Here is a 27,065-nt window from a genome sequence, read left to right on the forward strand (position 1 = left end):
AAATTTATGGGTCCAATGTTGAGAAATTTCACTCAAATGAGCAAAATGTCAATAAATTTGACGAAATCTCCAATTCAAATGTGCACAATGTCTGCAATTTTTTATGCAGATGCCTCAATTTTGCATGAATAGCACTCAATTTTGAAAAGCCCCAAATTTGTGGGCCTAGATTGCACAAAAAAATGGAAGTTGTGCCTCCACGTGTGAAACCCCGTCCCCAAAGGGAAAAGGGGATAAAGCATATTTTCTTTTTTTTCTTAAGAAAAACCTAATTTTTAAAGATGTGACCGGGGGGGGGAGGGGGGTCTGTTGACCCCATGTAGGTCGTTGGTTGATTGTCGCGTGTCCGTGGTGTGCCGTGCAGTCGTGTGACACAGACGCCCGTCACATGGCTCCTGCTCATTCGTCAGCACAGCCGTGGCCTGCTCGCTCACTGGTCCTACCGCCTCATCAACTGCAGTCGCCTACTCCTCCGCTCGATTGGTCATTGACTGTCCACGCCTTTAGTCAAGTCTGGGTCACGCTGGTCATCGCTAGCTCGTCTGACTTACCCACTGTTTAGTATGAACCAGTCAACTGCCTCTTCTGCACGTGTCGACTACCTCTCCTGCTTTGGAGCGTGCCTGCAACTCCCCTGCATCTGTCGACTGCTGCTCATTGAGTCCACCTGGGACTCCTGCAACACCTGCTGTCTGCTTCATCTCGAGAAGGGTACAATTCTGGCCGTTGTGATACCATTTTGTTGAGCTGAGAGGACATGGGGATCAAGACACGCAGTGCTAATTAGCAGTAGAGAGAGAGAGTGTGTGGGAGAGAGCAGAGTAGTGGGCAGAGTGAACACGATCTGTGGATACAATGACGAGTGTGTGCCTCCTTAGGTTTTTAGATAGACATATATATGAAAGTACAAGTGCTAAGGGTGTGTTCACACCTGAGCACATTTAAAAGGTACAAGGGCCTTCATTCCCAACACAATAGGTGAGGAGCCCCATACGCCGACATCCTCCACTCACAGCCAGTCTAGCCTCCCCCCCTCTCCCCACACAACCACCAGTTCGTCTGCCCATGCCGCCTCGCACACCTTCCCGAGACTGGCAGAGCTGCTACCATAGGAGTTTTTTCGTAGTGGGCCGTATTCCTACCTGAGAGTTGCAGAGCGCGGAGAGTTCCCACTACCCCTGAAAGTGGAAATCTTCGTGGTACGCAAGTCAAGGAGCAGCAAGGTCAATCTACTAGCACCACCGGATGGACCAAACTACGCTTTCTTTCTTTAGGCCTCTCACACGGGAGACTGGACGATGACTTAGATAGAGGAGGTGAGGAGCCAGGTGGTAGATCAAATCTCCCAATGGATGGGAGGAGGTCTGACACTTTTCTCCCAGCAGTGGCTAGGTTGCATGATGGATATCAAGTGGCGAGTCTCCCCATAGTAGAGAGCTCTGATGGATGTAATCAAGTGGCCCCTGGCACAAGTGCCCCAGTTCTATCAGTGCATAGAGTCTCGCCTCTCAGCTTGGCTAATAGATGCCCTGGTGGTACCACCAAGCGCATCCATCAACTCCATGGTTCACCCAAGGGCTACCATATGGGAATGGAGTTCACTGTCCAGGCCGACATCGAAGCATATCCGCATGCCTCATAGCTCCTCTTCTTCGTTAGCAGCTTCCACACCAAATAGATGCTTGTTCGATCAGTCACAGGTTTCCCTACAAGCTTACATCTTGCATCCTCGAATGTGAATAGCCTGCACTATAGTGGAGCACATGGTTTCAGAAAGTCGATTGTGCGGCAAGAGTTGCAGCCAGCCCTTGCCAGATGAATCGACATCTTATTGTTATAGGAGCAAAAGCTCACTCTCGCCTAGGCCCACTTGGCACGGAAGATACGCCCGGGCAAGTCACACACTTACTGGGAGCACTCTGTTGGAGCCCACAGCAGGAGTGGAGGGGTATGCACCTTGATTGGCCGGAGCCTCACTGCTTGTGTACGGGATCATGGGACGATTGTGGCAAGGAGGGTTCTATGGATCAGATTGGATATTGGGGACTCGTGCATTGGAGTCTTCAATGTCTATGCGCCCATTGAGGTCAGGGCATGCAACAGGACTCCCAAGGGTGGACTCCTGGATTGTTGGAGGAGACTTCAACAACTTGGAGGCCTTAGAGGACCAACAAGGTAGAGGCAGAAACTAGGAGGGCATGGCTGGGGAGAAGCAGGAGGCATGGGAAGTCTTCCTATTGGCAATAGGTGCATGCGATGCTTGGAGAGACCGAGCTTTCCACAGGAGGAAAAGGTCGTTGGACTTCTTGTGGGGATACAGGCGGCTAGGCAAACTCTTGTTGGAGTGGTTGGATAGGTTCTATGTGGGAGAGTAGGGATGCTCTTGCGGAGCCTAGATAGGATAGTTGGCTAGCACCACTGTGTCCGATCACTGCCCGGTCCTCCTGACACTTGATCCCCTAGCATAATCCCTAGGTACACAATCATGTCAAATCCCTGAGTCGATCTACAGGAGGGAGGAGGTGAAGAGACAGATTGAGCAGATTTGGACTAGGGAGTGGGATAGGAGAAACCGGATCGCAGAGGAGGTTGCAGAGGTCCTAGCCGAGTCGAGCAACATTTGCCAGGAGGTAGCCCCACAGGCTAGGAAGCAGAGCCAGGAGGAGAGAGCACTTTGGCGGAACCTAGCAACCACACAAACATTACTACACGAGACACCAGGGGATCCTATCCCCCACGCACAGGAGGTGCGCACACGAGCAGACATCGTCGGTCTACAGGACAGGCCCTCGGAGTTATCATTTTGCACCCCAGCAGCCTTCTGGGTGCGGAAGGGAGACACGATGTGCATGGAGTTTTTTTAGGCACACCAGCCCCGTACCTTAGGAGAGCAGATACATAGCCTTTTAGATTAATATGGGAGGATTCACTCTAGCCGGAACGAGGTGATGGAGATTGCCACCGACTACTACATACGCCTTTTCTAGCGAGAGACAGAGTCAGTCAGAGGACAGCGTTGTAGATAGCAGGTCTGGGATCACATCGCGTTCCTTGTCATAGAGGAGATGGGATGCTCCCTCCTAGATTTCTTCAGGGAGAAGGAATTAGAGGAGGCTTTTTACACAAGACGGGCAGAAATGCCCGGGAGAGGATGGCCTCTCTAAGGCCTTCTTCACCAGTTGTTGGGAGGTAGTAAAGGACCTCTTATGGCTGACTTTGTAGGAGATTTTCAGTTCAGGATGGATGCTAGGGTGTCTATTGGCAGATCTTATCAGTTTCCTCCTCCTTAAAGGGGGAGACCAGTTGGAGCTATCCCAGTGGAGACCGATCACCCTGTTGCCAGTTGCCTATAAGGCACTGGCAAAGATGATTGGTAGGCGACTCCACCCCGTGCTTCCAAACATCATTCATGACACACAGATAGGCTTTCTCTGGGATAGGAGTATCCTAGACAATATCTTTACCTTCTTTGAGGCGACAGAGTGGGCCTAGCATAGTGGTCAAGGATTGGTTGACTACTCCTAGATTTCGAGAAAGCCTATGACAGGGTGGACTGGGACTTCCTAGAGGGCACTATGGTGAGGTTGGGCTTCCCCCAGGCATGGATCCGTGGGGTCTCAGCACTTTACAGATCGGCCACTAGCAGGGTTCTCATAGGTAGCAAGCGAGGGAAGGAGTTTCGACTGGAGAGATCGGTCCGGTAGGGCTGCCCCCTGGCCGCGTACCTATTCTTACTCTTTGTAGAGGCGATCTCTCACTTCCTCAGATCACGTGTGAGCGGGTTACGCGGCCCCTGTTTTACAGTGAGAGGGGACAGAGCTGTTAGACTCAGAGTATGCAGACGATGCATCACTCTGATGGGTGTGTAGAGGGCAGACCATTCATTACCTAGGGTTCCAAGTGGGACTTGACATCACTCTCGCCCAACAGTTTCTTTCAGTCCTTGACTCTATTTGGAGGAAGCTGACCTACAAGAGTGCCGCTCGCCTTTCCCTAGAAAGCCGAGCCCTGGTGGTTAACTAGGTCCTCTTAGCGATGGCTTGGTACATCGCCTCCTGTTGGTGCTTCGTCTAGTCCTGTGTAGTACATCGTTCTCGCCTAGTGCGGAACTTCCTTTGGGCTGGGTCAGACAGCTCCAGGGATTCTTGAGCCAAAGTGGCGTGGGCGACCATTATCCGGCATCGGTCAGAGGGAGAGCTTGGGATCATAGATCCAGAGTATCAGAGTATGGCCCTCTTGGGCAAGCTAGTAGTTCGCGGCCTCACACCAGGAGGGCAGACTTGGAAGGTCCTATTGCAGAATGGTCTCTAGGAGTGTAGACCAAGGCTTGGCAGAGTGATTGGAGGCTGTCCTTGAGATGGATCTTCACGACAACCCAGATCACCCCCCCCCAGATCGCCCTTCCTACATAGTTTGGTTCGTGTGTGGCAGGGCCTCTGTAAGGCCCTAATGGAGATCCTCCTAGGTTTGCAGGATGAGATAGACTGCCAGCCGGTGATCTGGAACCCCCAGGTCAGAGATCGGGAGGGCGTATAGATTGAAGAGTGCCCCCACATCCAGTGGGTTGGGTGGGAGGCCCGGCTCGGTTCGTACCATGAGGACATGGCGCGAGGGGTACAGGATGATGGACGAGGAGGTATTGCAGCGGGCATTAGGTTGCTAGAGAGGAGTTAGAGTTGAGGAGAAGGGAGATAGACGCAGCAATACCTTAGGAGTGGCTTGGCCCCTCGAGACGAGAGCCGGTAGAGCCTGGGGAGATATGGGCCGCCAAGTTTTCACCAGTAGGTATCCCGCTACAAGTGGCAAGTAGAGTGGGAGACGGCCCACATGGGACTTTCTTCACCGTATAGGAGGTGGGGCGTCTGGCTCTTAACAGAGGGCAGTAGGATGCTAGGATAGTTATCCTTCCATGGAGGAGGATTCGGGTGGTTTGCCTTCAGGGGAAGACATGGCGGCTGGACCTTTATGTCTTCTGGCAGGAGCTCAGGCAATGGCGCCTCTAGATTTGGGAGGGTAGGCCACTTGATGAGCTGGAGTGGGATTCAAGAGAGTGGCTATGGCCGGCCATTGCAATCGCCAAGAAGCCACCGAGGTTCCTGGAGTACACAGCCAAGATTGGCAGACACGTACTGATGCAGGACATGGATTGGGCGTTGTCGCGCACCAGGCACTAGGCCGGAGCATAGCATCATAGAGGTTTTTCGACGGACCTTCTGGCGCCGCCTATGGGATAACTGGAGACCAAGGAGGGTATCGTATTTCCTATGGCTAGTTGCACATGGAGGCCTGGTGGTGGGGAGTTGGTTAGCCTAGATACAAAAGGAGGGAGGTTGTAAACGCTACACACAGCACTCTCTGGACACAGCAGCCTCTTGAGACCCCAAAGCACTGCCTTTAGTCATGTGAGGTGGCACAGCTCGTGTGGAGAGGAGCATGCCACATCCTCTGCCGTATAGTATCTAGCCTTGGATATATCTCATGGGGAGCTTTTTGCTGGCAGGAAATCAACCAGGGCGTCACCTTTTGTATGAGCCTGGGATGCAGAACACGATATTCATGATTTTGGTAGGGTCGTGCGCAGTGGTCGGTAGTCTGGAGGCTCTACCCATCGGCCAGGTACTGGAGCCCACGACAAACCGTTCTGAGGTATGGGAGATCATAGGGAGTCTTACTAGATGGCATATCTGGAAGGCGCGGTGTCAGGAGGTTTTTGGCGGGGAGAGACTTTCAGTACAGGTGACTGTAGCAGAGCTCTGGATCTCCATCATCCACTCCCTCCCTGGCCAATGGGACCAGGTGCAAGGCGAGTCTCGAGCTTGATAGGAGCTCTGATCTCATTTCATGTGCACTTGAGGCAGCCACGACCTATTTTTCGTGATGCAGGCAAGCAGCCCCAGATAGCGATACACCCCCCTCCATGGCTTCTTGCTCCCATCCCCCCTAGACCGCCTTGAGAGGCTTGTATACTTGATATATCTGTGACTCTTATCAACTCATGCTAGTCTGTTGAGCATGAGCACTTCCTTGTACTCAAGTTTTTTTTCTGAAGTAATATAATTAAGCACACTTTATTTGCAAAAGAAAAAGCAAGGCAAAATGAATAGTCAATCGGAAAACTGGGTAAGTTACCTTGTTTGTCTGAAACGGTTGTCTTGAATTGCATTTTGGGGCCGAAATGTTTTGGGGCTAAAATATTTCCATTTTCAGGTAGCCTAAAATGGTGCTCTGGGCAACTGTGGTACAGGTCAATACACAATAAGTTAGGCCTCCACTTCTACCCAAACGGAATATAGTAAGCATTGAAAGTTACCCATCGGTGTCCACGATACCACATGAACAAGGCATCAATGAAATAACAAAGGCACATTTGCCAAGAGGTTCTCATGGAGCTTTGTCGATTTAAGCATTACTTCGTCAAAGCCCAGTGGTCCCACAAAAATTTCCTCCACACAATCACCAAATAACATTGAATTCAACCATCGGTGGATCCATGAAAGCATTGAGATTCTACATATAAGGAAGAGGATGATTCCTCTTTTATAAAATGCCGAGATAAAACGCAACACTGTTTGTGTATCAATGGTTGCATCTAAAACATCATCTTGATCCTCATGAGAGAATTCTTCATGGTTGTGTTGAGCGTAATTAGCTAGCAAAGTATTGGCAAACGCCAATAAGTGCTCCCAATCTAGGTCTCGAGATTCCTCAGTGGCAAACGTGACCTGCACATTCCCCTTCCTCCCTATCTGAATCAGTCCCTGAAGCCTTCACCACTTGGTTAATAAAAGCAGTGCTCGCATGTTTGCTGCAGGTCAGATTGACAACACTGCATTCTCTTCTATGTTTTCACCTCAAGCCACACTAAATGCAAAATCGGTTACTCTTGAAATACCACCGATCTGCAGGTCCAATCAGTGAAGACAGAGGATGAGAATTGCTTGCAACAAGCAATTCATTGCAGTATCTTTTTGCTTATTTCTTTGTCAGAGGGCCGTGAAATTTTCAGATGCTCTAATCTTGTCGATAACATTTGATTAAGATATTGATCAAATGTGCAAGGTTGTTTAGCACATGTGATGCACATGGCATCTATTTCATGGTAACAGGCCAAGGACCTCGAGGATGTAGTGGGTGTCAAAGGCAAAAGTTGTAAGAAGTTGTCTGAGAGGTAGTAGGTGGTATCCGGTATCAGATTTGGATCTAGATCAATTTATTGGCCACTAATGTCAATCAAGACATTAGAGACTAGGCATTGATTAATTAATTAATGCTAGTCTAAGGGTCAATAACTACTCAAGGATACTTGAAAGATAAATTGGCCTAGCTAATTTAATTATTGGATAGTGAAATTAAATTTTTGAGCACTAGAATAATTATTAAGTTAATTTTCAGAATTAATATTTTGAGAATTAATTTAATAAGCCTAATAATGCTGAAAAGTAGGATTAGAAGGCTACCACTTAGCAAACCTTGCCCATGCAAGTGGGAAAAACGTTTTTAGGGGTTGGTGGAAGTCTATGCCAGTCATTGTGAGAGAGGAGACTATTAGAGGGCAAGGAGATGGTGCTGATGTGATTTGTAGCACGATGGATTAGTCCTACAGTAAGTGACAGTAATTTGGAGCACTCCAAGACCAGGTGACAACAGCCCAAGGTTCTTCTAGTGCAAGTGACAACATACAAGAGGGGGCAGCAGTCTTTTTGGTGGTCCCAAGTTGTAGGTGATAATTTCCATGGCTGTTTGAGCAAGGCAGCAGCAGTTTTTCAATGTTTCTCGCGATGAAACTCTAAAATTTCTCTCTCTACAGCAAGAGCATTCTCTCTCATTTCCTCAGCCATCTCTCAAGTTATCTTAGTATATTTTCTAGTAGTTTAGGCCATCAAAGAAAGAGATTCGGTCAATCTCTACTATAAATCCTAATTTACAACAAAAATTAGAGTTTCTACAATTGTCTCGGGATGTGTGCTCAGAATTGTGGGTCTAGGACTTGAATTCTAGCAGTTGAAATTGAGGAATTTTAGGGAGATTCAAGAGGTTAGCCGGCCAATATCAAATTTGGGGCTGAATTTCTTTTTCAAGGAGCAGGGTGAAGGCCAATCCCCGAGCAAACCAAGGGATGAATTGGTTTGGAGGCTTGCTGGTCAGTTTTGACAGCAAGAGGCACTTGGATTAGCGGAGAAGATCAGAGGATCTTAGTTGTACTTCTTTCATTTGTAATATAAGATAAAGAAATATGGCAAGTGTGCCAATTTTGGGGCCAACAGGGTATTCAATGTCCAAGATTGAAGTGGTAAAGTGTGCATTTTCAGTTATGTGAATTTTATGCTTACTGTAATTAGTGCTAAATCAAGTTATTTACCACCCTATCCAAGGAGGAAGGTTGCTTTCATTCTATCTCTCACTTTTGTTGCCGACGCCTAGTGTGACTAGCATTCATTCAGTTTGGCTGTATAGTTTGTAATTGTCAGCCATGGAGAATGTGATTACAGGACAGGAGCCAATTTTCTCCTGCAATCATGGGAAATCCATCTGGCAACACTAAATCTCCATTCTGGGCAGGTATTGCTGAAAATTTTGATCTGAATCGTGTTGGGATAGATTTATGCAGCACCTCAAGCTGAGATTCTCTTTTCGGCTTTGAGATCTTGAGCCTTGTGAACATTTTGGACAATCTGTTTTGTGAAGAAAGTGACGTTCTTGCAGTTTTATAGTGACGGGAAATCCCTTTGTTTGTAAGAGGAGTAGTGCAAGGACTCATGGGGATCGTATAGGACATGTTTATATGAGGATTGCTCAATGAATTTTGAGTTCAAGTGCTGTCCATATTTTCTAGGATTAGGTTGGCTTAAGTCTTTAGGTGGACATTTGAACAATCCAGGGCTAGTTAGAATCCAACAATGAAGGTGACAAGGTCATTGAGCACCTGTGGATCAAATGTTTGCTTGGCATCCTGCCTTATGTAGTTAACTTGGAGTGTTCTATTGTAATCATAAAGAAATACTACAAAGGGGCACCAAGCTTTGGGGCCCACAGGTGTCACATCTAATCCAAGACCATTCTAGCTCCAATTGAGTGTATGTTGCTGAATTTAGTGTTTTGCTGAATTAGATATTTGCTTAAAGTTGGTTTACTGCCCCTTTGATGCCCAAAGGTCAGTTTGAGAAGCTTTTCCATTTTCTGACTTCCTAGCTGTTTTATACTACAGCTTAACGGCTCATTCTTAGCTGTTTCAGGTGTTCCCTACACTCCTCTATTGTCTTGGGTGCAAGCTGGTCCGGCATATTGTTGTCTTCTCTAATTCTCTTGTTTTTGACACATCAATTCTTTCTCATGACAACCTTAACTCAAAACTTTTAGTAAATGATGGCGGGGTTTTATTGATGATGAAAGTTCAGCGTGTACAGGAGTATATAAAAAGTTAATGTTGGATAGTTGGTTTCTTTGGATGAGTGCAGTTGCAAGCTCATAGTCATAACCATTTTCAAGAAGAATTGTGTTGTTTTTGCAGAACTGGAACTTGATACTTTCGCTTGTGAGGGAAGCTCTCGACATTGTTTGGGGAATGTCTCTGGCTTCAGATGGAGGTATTTTTGCATTGCACACTGCTTTTCCTTTTGTGTTATCTTGACAAGTCTGAATGGAATATATGCTCATGTCTATAGGAGGGACAAATTGTTTGAGTCACAAAGAACCAAGAAACCCTCCTAACCCAAGAGTGCGAAAAAGAAAGCCATGGCAGCTTACTGATCCAACGTACCATCCAAAGTCTAAAATCAAGGTACCAGACATGTTAGATGATTTTTTTGCTCCAGATGCAGCAGAGAAAGGAGTTGATCTGGAAAGAAGCGTGGAGATAGAAGACCTTCTCTTCAACATACCAAATGGTTATAGAAGTCCTCACAGCAAAAGAAGTTATAAATCATGGTCTTATGGTGCAGGGCAAGATGTTGATCTGAAAAGAACTATGGGGATAGAAGAGCTGCTCTTCAATACACCAAAAGGTCAAAGAACTCCTCACAAAAAAAGGAAAAGTTATGGGTCGCCATCTCAGCAACATTGCTTGCTTAGTCCATCCTGGATTTTGCAGCATTGCACAGGGGAGGGAGCTGATCATACCACTGATTTAACCTGGCTGACAAATAGGAAAGCTAAAGACAAAAGAACTGTTCCAGAAGGAGAATGTGACATCCTGGATTCCTGGGCCACAGAGACAAGATTCTTAAGCCCATCTTTTGAAAAGACCAACATTGAATCGAGGGAAAACCAGTCACAGAAGAAGGAATCAGAGATGATGTTTGAGAGGGACGATCTGAGTGAAACCGACCCATTCAGACCTTTATACACCTCAACTTCTAACAGTAACATGCTGTCAAGCAACCTATCTAGGCCTATGACAACTGATGACATGTTGTGGGAGCCTCAATCGATGCAATTGCAGAGCTTGGAATTTTTAGAAGAGTGCAATCAATTAAAGGGGAATGCTCTTACATCTTTTAGCAAACCTTTGTCAAAATTGCATAGCAGCGCTCGGAGGCGCTTGTATGAACTAGATTTTGTACTTCCAGATACCGATGACTTTTTCTTCCATTCAGAAAGGCAAGCTGTTAATAACTTCAATTTTCGACAGGGTGCAGATATATTAGAGCCTGTAAGTAGGCACAGGAACCCTGAGTGGACAACTACCTTTGCACATGGCTGGCAACAGACACATGTAAATGGGGAGCTAGATAAGTCTGAGGAACATGGAGTTGACAAGTTTTGTGCATTAGCACCAAAAGAAAGTCTGAGTTTGAATGAAATGCCACTCTGTGCCCTTCCTGCTTTCTCTCCATTCAAAGGCATTGACAGTTTGGGTCCAGATCCTGATTCAGCATCTACAAAGCCAAATTACCATGATGTGTTGGGAGAGCAGAAACATGCAGATGTTAACAGTCCGGCCATAAAGAATCCAAAACATATTATAACAAGGAGTCTTTCTTGTCCACCCTTCTACAAGCGAAGAAGAAAGTATGCACTTTATCCTGCACACATGCATAGTAGTGCTAAAGAGTGCCAAATTGAAATTAACTCGAGGAAAGGTGAGTTTATTTCATATATCCAGGATATTTAGGAATAGGTGTCTATAAATGCTCCTTTCGGAGAGAATTTAATTTGCAACAGGTATTTGCAGTTTTTAAAAGTGATACAGCTAAACATGCGCCAAGTGCAGTTGAAGATCTACCAACTGATGTGGGATGCAGTAGTGGTAGTCAAAAGAGGTCTATAACTGTTCTTTTCAGTCACCATCTTTAGTTGCTCAAAATATACAGTACATCAAGACTAAGAGAACCGATTGGTTTAGAGTTTTGCAGGATGGATCTTTTGTGCCACCTATGTCAAGCCCAGACAGTTTACCAGGGAATGAAGGTAGTTGTTTAAATAATCTGTAGTATTCAGAACTTTTATCAATGTTGACAGTAATAGTAAAATGGTTTTGATTGTTCCAGGTTTGGAAATTTGTAAGTCAAATTGTAAGAATGGGGCAATCATCTCTTTAGGGGATGATCGTCAAGCAGATCCAACAGCAATGCAGTTATACAAGGTCAGAATGATGTTTGAAGTATGAGAGCAATTAATGTATCAACATGAAAACTTACACAAGCTTGGGATGTTCCGTATGCTTTGTGATGAACTGCTTGTAAGTTAAGATTTTGAGAGCTGTCAATACCAGATTTTCTTGGAATGTGCATTAAATGTTATGTAAACTGTATTCACAGGAATGGAGAAACCCTTGTATGAGACATAGTGAACCTAATATAATAGATCTCTCGTCTGCCTTCTTGGGACCTTTTAATAAGCATTTACTTCCTGAATCCATCTCTAAAGAGAAGTTCCAGTTTGCACGAGTGCTTCAGCAGGTGGGAAAGAAGTTTATAACAACAGTAGCTCAAGATATTTTAGTCATCATTGACCAGGTTTGTTGAAAGCAATCTCACTCTATGGCTGTATAGGGTGTTTGCAACTGTCCTTTTTAATATATATTTATTACTTGCAGCACGCAGCTGATGAAAGAGTGAGGCTGGAACAGCTACGAAAAGAGGTCATATTAACCATTCTAGTTTACTATGCACAGTTTATTACTCATGTTAAGTGCAGCTCTTGCAGCCTGTAAGTGTTAAATGATGGCTTCTACAGGTTCTTGAAGAGGAGAGCCACTTGAGCGCTCTGTTGGATTATGCTCAAGAAGTTGTATGTGTCTCAATCTTTGTACTATGTGCGGACCTTTTCTTTAAACAACCATGGTTGCCAGCTGTAATCATGTCCATCCAACCTGTGTGCAGAGCATCAGTATGGGTGATCAGCAGCTGCTCCAGACTTACAGGACACAGATAGAGGAGTGGGGATGGCGCTTCAGAACTTTTCCATTTGATTTCAAGTGTACGAGCAGAAGGTGAGCATTTTGTTCTACTGGAGTCTTCTAGATATTTCACGCTTTAGTCTTGTTGAGTTTTGAAAAGCCAGGCATGGGAAATGTTCACTGTTCAAGTATTGACCAAACATTTGTGCATAATCACCTTAATCAATGTAAGTTTTCATTTTGACTCTTCTCAACATGGAGTTAATCCCCACAAAGTGCTTTTCTTTTGTCTCATAGGCCATCCTGCTTTGTTAAGACATAAACACATCTCTTTTTTTTTCGTAAAACATAAACACATCTCTCTCTCTCTCTCTCTCTCTCTCTCTCTCTCTCCATTGTCTCTTTGGACAATGGCTTGGGCCACTTTTGAGAGTCCTGGATTGCATTGATCAAGCGATGTCTTAACCTCTTTCTTCTTGAGACACGATGGCCTAGAGAGACTCTCCTCATGAGTAGAGCTCTAGTGCATTCTACTTCCATTTTTCATTATTTGCACTTTTTTTTTGTTCGTAATGGGCAATTATATTATTAATCACATGAGAAATATAGGAGTCACGGTGTCTCATGTTTTCCGGCAAAGTGATATCAACCCAAATAAGCTGAGAGAACATGAAACCGGTCTATGACCCACATAAAGCAGTAGTTCCTTCAATTAACACCTGGTCTTTTCACACACACACACAAAAACAGAGACCTCACTCCCTCGCTCAACACCAAATTGGCCCCGAAGACCGGCGCCCCTCTCGGTATTTCTTTATCAAATAAAAGACGGAAAGTTACAAAAATGAAATGTTCCAAAATACATAACCTGAGAACCGTTGATTTTCATCTTTTCTAAGTAAATTCCAGCTACATAAGGACAGTACAGCATGACCAAAACAACATCCCTTTTAGGAAAGCATTTTCTGTAACCATAACTCAATGATTTATGTGCAAAATTGCAGTGTACAGATCTCTGAATACACTGTCCCTACTGTCCAGCATGTCCAGAACAACATCCCTTTTAGGAAAGCATTTTCTGTGACCAAAACTCAATGATTCATGTGCAAATTGCAGTTTACAGATCTCTGAATTCACTGTTCTTGCTGGACATTTTCTGTGACCAAAACTCAATGATTCATGTGCAGAATTGCAGTCTGTAAATCTCTGAATTCACTGTTCTTACTGTCCAGCATATCTAGAACAACATCCCTTTTAGAAAAGCATTTTTTGTGACCAAAACTCAATGATTCGTGTGCAGAATTGCAGTCTGCAAATCTCTAAATTCATTGTTCTTACTGTCCAGCATTAAAACAGTCCCACGAACAGCACTATATTAGAGCTGAAAAACCCTGTTCTTGTGTGGCATGGTCATTATTTCCTTTAGTTCCTGCATTGGAGAAACCAACAGCTGCTCCTAAACCTGGACAGTGAGGCTCTTGCCTCAGCACAAGTGCAAAGAAAATACAGAATTGTACCTTCGATGGAATCAGTGCATCATGTAAAGCATTTCCTCTGAGAATAGAGAGAGAGTTGATCAAAGGGAGCAAGCTCTACCTCCGTACATGAGTCAGAGACAAAGTACTCTCCATGGCTGATGAAACTGCAACAATCTGCCCTCAGCTCCTCAAAACTTCACTCTCAGATCTGCCTCTCATGCCTGTTACGTTTTTTTTAATGCTCTCTATTTGTCTCTCTCTCTTTTGGGAATTTGTGCCACATGGCATACATGTAACAATTTTCTCGTTTAAACCTTCCGGTCTAAAAGTCTCCATGATCGGTGCAAAATTTGACCTCACCAGAAACTAGAGAATTAATCCTTGTGCAAAAATGAAGATAATGATGCAAACAGATTCTGAGGTCCAAAAATAGTAACTCCCTAAATTTTAGGGATGGTGACCCCTGCATCCTCGAGTTGTTCTGAGCAACTTTTATCATTGCAACCACATCAAAAAGTGTAATGTGGCTTAGTTACGGTGACTTTTATTCCGTGAGCATTCTCACATGTGCATCTTCTGTCTAGGCCATGGCTCATTGTCTTGCACCATCTCCAATGGCTAAGCACACAGTCCCAAACCACTGGCATTCTATTCTTCAGTGCCCATTCAATATGGAACTGGTCCTAAGGGTCAGACAAACCATTAGTCCAATTTGTCCCAATGGTTGCCTCTTCTGGCCATGCAAAGATCGCGGCTTATTCCAAGAGAACTCTGGGGGTAAAAAGCAATAGCAACTAAAGAAAATAAAAATAAAATATTTATATTAGTAAATAAGGAAAGCAACTGCAAAAAGTATCACCACCTGGTGATAGAACACCCCCTACCTAAGATAAGGAAGTGTATAGAGGCTTCCAAATGAAGTAATTAAAACACGAATAGCATTGGATTAAGAATGACATCGAAATTCTCAAGGAATAATCTCAAAAAACGCATGCTCTAACGAGTTTGAAGATTATTGGGCGTGAGAAATGTACATTTTTCTTTAGGAGAAGGAAATTTTAAATCATAGTTGATATTGGAAAAAAACCCAAAAATAAAAAGATAAATAGAACGCTCAAGCAGCATGGCAAAAAGTCTTGTGCTCCCTAAATAAAGGCTAGTGAAGCCTTTGAAGTCCATTGATCAATTATACATTATCTAGAGGGGTTGTGAACATCTAAATGAGAAGGAATGGTCCTTGTTTGGAGGCAGTGTTTGTGGAGATGAGCCATGCAGAGGAGCAGGGTATGATGGAAAAAGAGAGAATGGTGACATTGTCAAGAGCAGAATTGTGTTTTTAATAGAGAAGCCTACTACAAAAGAGGATCACCTTGAGGAGGCAAGTTTTTACTAAGCACAAGGGAGTTATCAGGGTGGAGCCTCAACCGGGGTTGCTATCCTAGAGGTGCCACTGTCCATATGCATGGTGTTGATGGTGCGAGCTGCAGTGGAGGGGGACATCAGTTGTCAAGATTAGCTTAGGCAATAAGGATCCTAGTGGAAGGAGCCAGCTGTAGAAGCGGAAAATGTGTTGAGCTTTGTGACAGAGGCAACCATCGAGATCACCAGCAAAGCATCATTGTGTTTCGCTGTGAGGCCCTGATGCGATGTACTTTGATATACAGGCTTTTACATTGGTGCAGGCCATTGAAGAAAGAAGAGTGGTCTCTGTGAAATAGTGGCATCAATTTTAAAGAAAATCTAGAGCAGTGTCAAGATCATAGGGGGGCGTAATCATATCAAGGGCATCATGATTGTAGGATACATTGTTGGTTAGAGCCACAGAATTGGATGTGTATCCTGGGTAGCTTGAGAGCAACTTGGAGGAAAAACTAAGTACTGTAGTCAATTTCAGCGCTCTCATTCCCATCAGTAGGGTCCATACAACAAGCACCTTGCCATGCAATCATCGAATCCAACAGAGTTTTTGAAGAGGAGCTTACTGCAGCAAGGGGGGATCATCAGGTCCAGGGAGAAGAAGTCGTCAGTTCTGGAAGGATCTTCAGGCAGCAAAGTAGCGTCTCTATTATGGCAGCCAAAGAGGTGCTTCTGTGTAGAGTGGCCTCAATTTCAGCCTGGGCAAGGCACTGAAGATAGTGGGAGCCGAATATCATCTTTGAATCTAGATCAACTTTCTGTGGCCATAAAAACGTATAACATTAATCAAGTCAAGAAAAGCGTATTGGTCTGCCCTCTTACTCGTGTTTCTCATAGTGATAATGCTAGTGTTTGCCATTTGCATCTTTGACCCTTTTTGTACAATCTATAGCATATGTGTAATTTGCAAGTCTACTCTTATTCGCATGGTGGCCCATGCAATTGCTTGTGGAAACTATTTGAGATTGTAATCGACGTTGAACACATGTTGTTGATCCTTGTTTGATGCTATGAGAAAAGGGAGTGCATGGTTTTCAGTACTGTAGGGTTTAATTCTCTATGTTGAAAATTTTATTTAGGGGCTTCAGGGTGTTTCTGTCTTGATCGATGATCACCCTGGCATTGTTATGACGAGTCTCATTCATGGATTCATACTATGCACTCTACCCCTTGACCTATGGATGACTCTTGATGCACAGTTTTATTGTGGTCACATTGTAAGTTTGTTTGAGTAGCAAATGAGGGGATGCCCAAAGTTCCTCACGACTTCACAATTTATATGCAATTGATTACCTTGGTGAGAAGATATATCCTTATTGCCCCTTGGACAAAGGTTTGTATTTGGGTGGATGGGTGGATTACCTTGGTGGGAAGATATATCCTTGGTGCCCCTTGGACAAAGGTTTGTATTTGGGTGGATGGGTGGTGGTCTTGGGGTGAGTTTTCTACAGTGACTTGCTTGTTTTGTTGCACTACCAAGATCGCTTGAATGTTTATGACAGCTAAGAGCCGCACCTATTGAGCTATAATAGCAAGCCACAACACTTGTATCAATGCTCCTGGTTTTCTCTCATATGGTTGTGTCTGGGGTTTTCTCCTATCAATGCTAGCACGACTATAGTGGTGCAACAAAAGAGACTGCCGTATACCAAGGGACTAAATCCTCCTTATGATGAAAACTAGAGAAAACCAATGTGCTGAACATGATTCTCCGTCTCCCTTCTCTCCTTCTCCCTTCTTTCTTCTAAGTTCTCCCCCTCTCTTCTCCCTTCTCTCTTTGCCCATAGGGGCCAACCATTTTTATTTCAGCTTTCAGCCCTGAAATGGCTTCATCTTTCCATCTTGCTCATCGTGCTAGTGATCCAAGAAGAATGTCTAATGATTGGTCATGGTGGGAAGAGGTAAATGCTGACTACCCATTGAGTGGTGGAGCATCTTGACCATGGACTTGCAAACTTTGCCCGTAAAAGCGAACTAGTGGAGCAAACTAGGTAAACTATTGAATTAAGCATTTCTATTTTGAATTTTCATTGATTTCAATTTTTCAAACTTTCTTAAATATTAGAATATGCCAATATGGAATATGAATTGCCGCTAGTTTCCTCTTATGCATAATTAGGTCCAAGCTCATCTCCTCCATGAGCCAAATACAGAGGTGTAGTTTTTTTTCTAATGTGGCCTTGGAGAAGCAAAGGAAGCTTCATGACCATATAGTAGGTCAAGAAGCTTATCTTGCGTCTAGACCAGGACGTGTTGCAATTAACCCTACAACTTTTGGGGCATGATCCCCATCAAATGTGTCTAGAGTAGAATCAGTATGAGAAAATACTACCTCCACTCCTACTGCAAGCTTTACATCGGCCATGGCATGAGTAATGCCACATGTTGCACGTAGACAAAGCACACTTGATGCTAGTTGGGTTCCAAAGGAGAAGAAAGAGATGGATACATCAAGGGCTTATTTTTTTCCAATCATGAACATTTAGTTTTGTGCAGCCAGATCAAAGTATTTTAAATTGATATGCAAGAAGATTGGCGAGTATGGTTCTTCCTATTTGCCTTCATCATCAAAGACTTTACGTACCACTTTGGTAAAAAAAAAAGAAAAAGTGTCTTGTTGAGTAAGCAATAGTGACTAGAAAGAGCCTATGGGTTGAAAATGGAGTTTCATTGATTGCTAATGGTTGGAGTGATATACAAAGGCGATCCATTTATGGCATGGTCACTGTGGAAAGATGTATTTCGTATATTCTCATCATGTATCAATGACAAGAAAGTCGGTAAATGTACTTGCAGGAGAGTGGGTTAAAGGTATTGAGCTTATTGGCCCAAAGTATGTTGTGGGATTTGTTGCAAATGAAGAGCCTGCAAACGAGGCATTAGGTTCTATTATCCAGGGATACTATCCACATATCACAGTTTTATATTGTATGGCTCATTGCTTGAATAACCTACTAAAGGATATTGGTAACCTATCATGGATTACATCTGTCATAGAGCAAGGAGCTCAAATGGTTAGTTTTATTTTGAATCGCCCGTTTAAAATACTTCCGCACTAAGGTTGCCTTTAACTTCTTGATACAAGGCTATGGATAGGTGAATGAAAAGTTGGAAGAGTTGGCTACTAGATGATGAGGCATATGACGAGATACAGCATTTAGTTATCATGAGGTGGAACTCCTATAGCTCTCTCATATATGCAATTGCATTTGTTATGGATCTTGAGTTCCAAGGCAAGGTTCAAGAGAATAACATTGAGGTTATGGATGCATGGAGACTTATATTGTCTTGTCTAGTGCTTCATCATGGTACTAGACAAAAGATCGCAGACCAACTTTCATGTTATAGGACCTTTTGGGTTCTTTAGGTTGTGGAGATACACTAGAGAACCAACTTTCATATTATAGGACCTTTCGAGATCCTTTTGGCTGTGGAGAGATTTACTCTTGAGCCTTGAAAGTTGTAAATCAATTTAGAGTGACTAGTTTTAGAATGATGTATGATATCTCAAAACTTAAAATGATTTTTCCTTGTGGATTATATACCTTGGCTTTAATACTCCACATGAATTATGAGTGAAATATTAATTGTATTTAATACATTTTAATTTTTTAACGTCGTTCTCATTCTCATGTTGCCGTTTCCTAGGTTTCGTGTCCCTATCACCGTCCCCATCCCTGTTCCCTGTTTTATGTTTTTATGCTATTCTCAAACAAAAAGAAAAAGAAAAAAGTTCAATGTGGTTCTATCCGCCTTTGCAAGACTTGGTAGGCCATTGGGTAGTTGAGACACACCTTTTGTTTGATGCCCTGTCCTCTCTGGGGTGATTGCTTGGACTCCCTTGGTAAGGTAACCATCGCCTTTGTAATCTTCATAGGCCACTAGGTGACCAATGTGTATCTTTTGTCTGATGCCTTGGTTGCTTTGGGGTGGGACACCTTGGGGTAAAAATGGGCTTCAGTTTCTCTTCTAATCCCTCCTTGGTTCCAATTTTGGGCTTGAGAGGGAATGTTGAGCTAAATAATCATTATCCACTTATTAGCTCTTTAAAATAGCCCCAAAACAGTTAATTACCAAAATTTTCATCAAACGAAAGTGGTTCTAAAGAAATTATGTGTCCACAATGCACTTTCAAAACCCTAATTTGGAAGGATCCTTCCATATCTATAAATAGATAGGTTGCCCACCATTGAAACTTGTTTTAGAGGTTTTTCCCATCATCCCTCTTCCCCTAGTTGTTCAACCCCCAGTTATTGTTGCTACGCGGTCCATAGTTGTCACCCAACCTCCCTCTACTGCTAGTGATCAGCTTCCACCATCTTAGGTATTTTTTGTGTTTTCAACACTTCACTTTATTAGCCTGTGCTTCAATTGGTGGTTGCTGCACTCGGAATCTGTCTCTAGTGGATGATACACATCAACACATGTGAATTCCCCATAGAAGTGGCTATGTGGTCAAGTAACTCTTGCCTTTTCTCAATTGGTACATTGGTGCAAAAACACACCCCTTTCCCCTCCTCATATAGAAGATGGGCCCTCACTTTATCAGCCTCGGTAGTGCAAGCATAAGAGCAAAGTTTGCATTTCCAAGGGTGAGTTCCTCCACCTCTCAATGGCACCCTTGCATCCACCCCATCCCACCATGACCAAGTAGTGCTTCGACTTCATCGAGTTGTTGATGAAGTACCTATTGAGGATGATGAAGATCCCATAGATGTCAATGCTGCCATCTATATAAAAGTCACAAATAATCAGTAAAGTTCGATGAAATTGCAGAAATTTGCAGCCAAATTTTCAACATGCATGTGTTAAATGTTTGCAAAAAATGCCTAAACTTTGGTGCTACTTCAGCCTGCATTCCTTTTACTGAAAATGCCATAAATTTGGGGCATTCCAGCCCGCATTCCCTTGCTGAAAATGCCCCAAAATTTTGCGCATTTTCAGCTTCCAAATTTGGGGCAATGACTGATTTAAAATGCTCCAAATGTGGGGGCTCTTTCAGATCCCGGGATTCCAATGCCTCAAATTTTGGGACATTGCAGCCAAATTTGGGCTCCAATCCTTGTTGAGAAAGCCTCAAATTTTGGGGCAACTGCCAACAACTGAGCCAAAATGCCCCAAATTTGGGAACAGCAATGACAGAGGGTTGCAAGCATGCACACAAAACGGAATCATCTGACAGCCTATAATGTTGCTATCTAGGTCGCATCAATGAGGTTGGTGCATGTAGCTTTAGGTGGAGGGCACAAGATGCGGTATGTCAGCCAATGGCAGCATAGCAAGGTGGAGCTAGGTGGTTGAATTCTGACATCTCTTCCCTTCAACTACTACCAGAGATTAGAGTCTCATTACACTTTTAGACAGACTCCCGGAGATTCTCCATGCAGGTTGCTTTCTTAGTGGGAGACTAGTTGGATTTTCAGGAGCTACTGCAGGAGATCTAGAGATAGTGACCACTGGTATCAGAGGCGCTAGAGTTATAGTCAGGGCAATGACAAAGGGAGCCCTCCCAAGTGGAGGACATATACAGCCGCTCCTTAGTCCTGGTTCTTCTCCAAAGGTACATCATTCTTGGGGCCATTGCAACAAGTAGGGATAGGATCTTCACTTTTATGGTGGAGGATGACAACCAGCTATAGAGAGAGGACTTGAATCATTCAGAGTTCACAGGTTGCTGTAGATAGAGGATCAAAGTAGTGGGAACGTTTGTGAGAGGAGATGGCCTGTCATCTTTGGCCAGCATAAGATCTAAGTCCATGAACATTGTGGGCTGCCTTATTATTAACATAAGTGCTACCTTCCAACTCCCACATGCAACAGGGGGTTGTGCTGTTCCCTCAAGGGGCCATGTGGTTAAAGGAGCTTGTTGACCTCCTTGAAGCTTTTGGGAATTGATTCTCTGCATAGCTCATCTGTGAGGCCCCCCCAATTCGAATAGAATAAGGGTGTGCATAGGGAGGCTATGAAATAAGGGGAGGTTAAGAAAGATTATGAAGAGGGGAGGAAAGATCTATCCTCTCTTGTGTTAACCCATATGAGTTTCTCTTCAACAAGTCCTCTCTCACTCTCTTACTCTCTCCCTCTCACCTTGTATCTTTCTTCTAGCTGTCATATCTTCTCATGAGGCATCTTTGAATGAGGTCATTGTAGCCAATAACCCTCAACAAAAGGAGGATGTTGCCTGATGCCTCCCAATTTCAACTACCCACATGGGCATCTTCTTGAAGACTCTCCTTTCTACTCGTTCAAATAGATAAATTTTAGGATTTTTAAAACAATTCTGCGTTAAACACCGTGACAAGTATTCAAAGACACTCTAAAAGCACACTTTAAACATCATATTGTATGAATGGTTCCAGATATATTAAGGCCAATCGATGCTGCAAATAAGACTTGAGTACATAGTGCACACAACCAAAAAAAGTTAAAACTCTAATTATTAAAGTTTAAACTTTAAAGACTCGAGAGCCATAATTTATAAATGTTTGAAGGCTGAATAACGTATCAAAGCATCATTAAAGTGCAAAGGCCCAAGTAGCAAGGGCAATAGTACATACAAAATAAAGTTGAGAGTCAAGACTTAACACTTGTGAGTCGTAACTCGGACTGAATACGGAGTTTGGACTAATGTGTTGAGCAGTGTTTGAGTACTCAATAAACTATCTAAAAGTTACATCATACTAGACTCTAGTACATTAAAAAAAATACACCATACATTATACTCCACCCACCAAACAACAACCAAAACCCCCCCCAAAAAAAAAAAAAACAAAAAAACAAAAAAAGGGAGTTGGAACGGCCATTCTCAACATGGAACGTGGAATGGGAGGCTCAGAACGTTCCAAACTTGGAACGTAGTGGAACAGCTGACATGGAACATTTGGAACGGCCGTTCCCAACATGGAACGGGAGGCTTGGAACATCCCAAGCATGGAACATTGTGGAACAGCTGACATGGAACGTTCCAGCCTGGTGGAACTCATTTCCTGTCCTTGACCATTAGGGAACGGTGTTCCAGCGTTCCAAGGCCCCGTTCTACCTGTTCCATGTTGCTATGATTAAAAGGCATGCAACATCTTGGCACAATTGCACACTTCCCATTTTCTAGCCATGCTTGCAACTATGGGCACACTGCTTCATGAATTTCATCTAGATCCTGGGAGAAATAGAAATGTGATGAGACCAACATCGGCTCATGGCTAGCAAATTGTTTTGTCTACTTTGAGTCTCTGACTTGCATGAGTTAAGTGGTGTGCATTGCATTGGGCAAATACAAAGCATGTTAAGCAGAAGGTGTATACTTGTGGGTGGGGTTGTGCCCCAAGCTCTAAACCTAGACCAAGTTTCAAGCAACCATTTTGTGACTGAAGGTTCAATTAAAAGCTTTGAGAAGTAGTTGTAGCTTGGCATGGGAAAGACATTCTTGGATGCATGTTACAAGAGTTGATGGAACTTCTCTATAAAACCAAGGCCTTGGATAATACATGGGTAATCCTGTGTGCATGCTACTTATTGAGGTTGCCACTGGAGCACTAGAATGAGGTCTTTTGCAACCCTATTAATTTATCAAAGGATGTCTGTAAGTACACAGAGAACTATGATGATCTGATGGTGAGAAAAGGAGGCCAGTTGAGGGAAACTACTTCTCACCAAGCCTCTAAACCAAAGAAACCATCTACTACAGCCTCTAATCAGCTAGCAAATGACTCGTGGAGGGACAAAGGTCATAAGCACAAGTCTTCCCACATGGAGGATGGAGGATGGGGATAAGGGTTGTCTGCATAATAGGATGAAAAACACCTCAACTTCTAAACGTTCAGTAAAGAACATCGAAATACAATGTAATGGTACTGTGCAGTAGTTGAGCATTAAGCTAATGCAGGCCTAGAATTTTTTACTGGAATGGTCCTTATAGGTGTCTGGCAGTGCAAAATTTACAACATTTTATAACCTGTCAGAGTTTTTCCATTGTGTATTCCCCTTCTGGATAAGGTTTATGAACTTTTAAAGACCATTCAATCTTGATCCCTTCTGGATTTGGTTGAAAACGTGGGTGCCAACCTGATCCAAGTTGCAGTTCTCTGAAAATCGTCTATGAGAAAGTGCTCTTAAAAGGCAAATCTCTTTGATGGCAATGATTGCCTGGTAAAATCACCTTTAGTTCTGTAACGAGACTCAAAGTTGTTTGTTTGTTTTGTTTCTTCCTTTGCAGAAATGAAGATACACATGTTGGCAATGCTGTTGCTGTTGTCACTGCAGTAGGTTCTCTTTTTCTGTACATTTGCACACGAATCTTTTTCGAGTAAACGGTAACATGCAGCTGTATTTTTGAAATAACCCACGCTTGAATCCGGGTCTGCTTCTCTGTGCATAAGCATAGCTGTGATAGGAGCAATCACACAAATAAACTCGTGTTTTCTTTTTGTAGGATTTTCCAATCTTTGACCAGCATATAGTCTCTCTTTTTGTTAACTTGCATGCCTTTTGTTATAGACCCTTTATTAATTTGTTAATGCTTTTTGTCTCAACAGGTACCCAAGATCCTTGGGGAGAGTCTTATTGGTAGCAAACACCTCTTGGAATATCTGCGGCAGGTATTAAAGTCAATTGGGATCTCTCATGGATTAGACGACATAGGGTTATGCTCTTTTACCACATTCTCTGTTGTCATATAGATATCAGTAATTTGTGGTCCACAAAACGCAGCCTCTTTACCTATATTTTGTGTGGAAGAATACCACTTATTTTTGGAGTATGGCTGCCTACCATCTGTTCTGTTGCAGTTATCTAAAACAGATGGTACTTCAGCTCCTCCACCACCAGTTTTGAGGATCTTAGCCAGCAAAGCATGCCGAGGTAGGCTTATACTTTTATCTATATTGTAGTGATGACAATACTGAACTTCAATGAAGCACAATTTCTTTTCAGAGAAGAGAATAATTTCTATTAATAAGACTCCTTGGAATAGAGGCAAAATGCAAAATGCAAGGCAGCCCTGTAATGGACTTCCATATCAGAAAATATGTAAGAAGGGAGAAGTCTATTACAAAGCTTGAATAGATAACCAGTTGGGAGGTCTATAATGCCAGACCATGTGGGTCTGGAAAAGGAAAAAGGCGCCAGAATCCAATGTCCTGAGAAAAGCATCTCCCCTCCTCATAGTCTCCGAACTGCCCTGTATGGTCTCCCCTCTCCTGTGGAGAATATGCATAATCTTTTTCCAAATCCTTGAGAAAATCTCTGCAGTTGATCTGTCCAAAAATTCAACAACCTAGCTACATCTGTCCATATGTACCAAGCAGTAATGCTAGCTATGAGGTTCCATATTTGACAATGCCCCTAAGTCCACACTATCTATGAACATCCTCATATCCACACACAATTGTCCCTCACATAGCAATCATAGAGTCTACAGTGCCATGAAATACCATTCTAAGTGCTCCCCCCCAGACCTCCTGAGCCCTTAGGCAGTCCCATATGCAGTGCCTTTGTGTCTCCTCATCCTCCCCGCATCTAGCACAAGGGATAGGGTTTCTACCATAGCGAAGGCATGTACGAACTTCTAAACTTCTGTGTGTTGGCAACCAAAAGGGCCCAATAAACAGTCGGGCATCGCTCCACTTCCACCCATACCAGACATGCCTACTTAAGTAGACATTGAAAATCTGACATCCAATTGTTTACCAAAGAAGAGGGGCAATGGCAGATGGAGAAGAAAGTCCTGAGCTGAGGGAGAGTGAAGTACCACCTCATAGAATCCATGGGGACCAATGAAAATCTCCTCCACACCATTAGTTTGCAGAAGAGATACCAACCACTGATGGATCCTGGTGAGGACAGGAATCGGGCCTATGAAGAAGAGAATAATAACTCACTCATGGAAGGAAGAGGAGCAGAGAACCTCCTGAGTGCTCACGTGTGCGTCCAAATCTCTTCCTCCGCATGGGCAAGAATATCTCTATGATTATGCTCAACATACTCCTCCAAAGTAGAGTTGGCAAACTCTAACAACTGCTCCCAATTTGGTTCTGGGAATCTGGCAAGGGAGTGGCCACCTATGCATATGAGTGTTGTAAAGAATCACTCCTCGAATGAGGGGCCTCAAAGACGAGAAAATCTTCATGCTTGCTATGTTTGATAGAAGGGTGATCATCACAGGGTGATGAGACCATCTCATCAGTGCAAGGGATCATATCTTCTTCTACTCCACCACCTTCGACATCCATGGCCAGGTCTCTTGCCACATGGATTATGTCAAGACAGTCCATGAATAGGCATCAGCCCTGAACAAAGAAGGCGCAACAGAGCCCTTCAAAGGGAAAGGGTAGAGGGCGCAGTAGGGAACAGATGCATGGTGCAGTCAGCTTGGTCTCAATACAAAGCAAGGCAGCAAAAGTGGCACCACCAGGACGTAGGGTACTTGCGCTTCAAAGGGAAAGGGTAGAGGGCGCAGTAGGGAACAGATGCATGGTGCAGTCAGCTTGGTCTCAATACAAAGCAAGGCAGCAAAAGTGGCACCACCAGGACGTAGGGTACTTGCACATTGGGCAGGAGCTGTCGGCTCTAACATCCTCAAACAGGGACTGCTGCAAGATAGGTTAGGAAGCTTCTAGGGACAAGGATGACCTTCTATAGAGAGCATATTTTCCACACTATAGATTATGGATTTATTGTCTATGTGAGATACATGGACACTCACCTCTCACATGGGATTAGATGTGCTATTGGTCAAATGTGTACCTCTTCACACCAATTAGAGATTGAGTTGGGAAAATATAGATCCATACCACCAAAAGAGCACATATCGAGATATGTCAACTAGAGCCAAAAATATTTTTTACGCCTCATTAGAGTCGTCGCTAGACCCAAAGGTTTTGATGAAATGCTTTTGCTGTATGTTGGAAGAAGAGCACAGCTAAGAGAGATGGGAGTCGAGCAAGAGTAAGCATGAGAGTGTGACGGCTGGAGAGAGCGTGAGTAGACTGAAAGTATGAATCGATAAGGGTGTACCAACAATAATGTGTTGGTACACAAAGAATAAAATGTATTTATACTTAGGAGACGTAAAGGGTGCATTCACATGTACAATGTGTGTGTACTATACACGGGGGATTTAAACCAAGCCTTTATCCCAACAACCTCCCACTTAAAGGTCCGATGTGAACCTCTAGCTAACCAACTCCCACTAGTGGTATGCAGTACATAGCACTCTAACTATCACATCCCAAAACTGCAGTACCCATAGACATGCCGAGATCTTCTACAAGTTTGCTCAATCATATAACTTCCTTAGAAGCTTCAATAGCTGATATGTATTCAGCTTCAGTGGTACTCAGTGCAACGATGTTCTACAACCTGGAACACCAAGAAACAGTTCCACCAACAATTGTGAAGACATACCCACTGGTGGACCTACGAGTATCCAAGTCACGTGCCATGTTTGCATCACAATAACCCTACAAACTAAGTGCACCCTGCCCATAGCAAATACTTTTTCTTTGTGTACCCTTAAGGTATCGAAGAATACACTTGACAGCCTCCCAATGTGCTTTGCCAAGATTTGTCATAAACCTGCTAACAACTCCCATTGCATGAGCAATGTCTAGATGAGTAGGAACCATAGCATACATAAGAGAGCCACAAGCTGATGCATAAGGAGCTCCCTTCATAGCATTTGCTTCCACGTCATCTTTCGGGCTGTTGGCTTTGCTAAGCTTGAGATAAGGAGGTAAGGGTACCCCAAAGGCTTAGCTTCAGCCATGTTAAATCTGTCCAGTACCTTTCCAATGTACTTTTCTTGAGATAAAAACAACAATTTCTGCATTCTATCTCTA

At 43.7% G+C, this 27,065-nt stretch overlaps 1 protein-coding gene across 6 annotated transcripts in view; it reads left to right on the top strand.

The window, feature by feature from the left end:
- Window positions 1-27,065, top strand: part of MLH3 (MUTL protein homolog 3) — a 160,882-nt gene that overhangs the window by 109,225 nt on the left and 24,592 nt on the right. For 4 of the 6 annotated variants that reach the window (XM_087693505.1, XM_087693495.1, XM_087693532.1 and 1 more), the window contains 12 exons: window positions 9,509-9,584; window positions 9,663-11,078; window positions 11,171-11,258; window positions 11,342-11,406; window positions 11,487-11,581; window positions 11,757-11,954; window positions 12,035-12,079; window positions 12,175-12,228; window positions 12,321-12,430; window positions 23,444-23,489; window positions 23,763-23,825; window positions 23,907-24,087. In XM_087693505.1, coding sequence (XP_087549631.1) covers window positions 9,509-9,584; window positions 9,663-11,078; window positions 11,171-11,258; window positions 11,342-11,406; window positions 11,487-11,581; window positions 11,757-11,954; window positions 12,035-12,079; window positions 12,175-12,228; window positions 12,321-12,430; window positions 23,444-23,489; window positions 23,763-23,825; window positions 23,907-24,087 — 2,437 coding nt within the window. The remainder of the gene's footprint in view (window positions 1-9,508; window positions 9,585-9,662; window positions 11,079-11,170; window positions 11,259-11,341; window positions 11,407-11,486; window positions 11,582-11,756; window positions 11,955-12,034; window positions 12,080-12,174; window positions 12,229-12,320; window positions 12,431-23,443; window positions 23,490-23,762; window positions 23,826-23,906; window positions 24,088-27,065) is intronic. The other 2 variants (XM_087693514.1, XR_015693202.1) reach the window with 2 other exon arrangements.

This window comes from Lygodium microphyllum, chromosome 2 (assembly GCF_053477565.2).
Source record: "Lygodium microphyllum isolate KBCC chromosome 2, Lygodium_microphyllum_v1.1.10, whole genome shotgun sequence".
NCBI classification, from domain to species: Eukaryota; Viridiplantae; Streptophyta; class Polypodiopsida; order Schizaeales; family Lygodiaceae; genus Lygodium; species Lygodium microphyllum.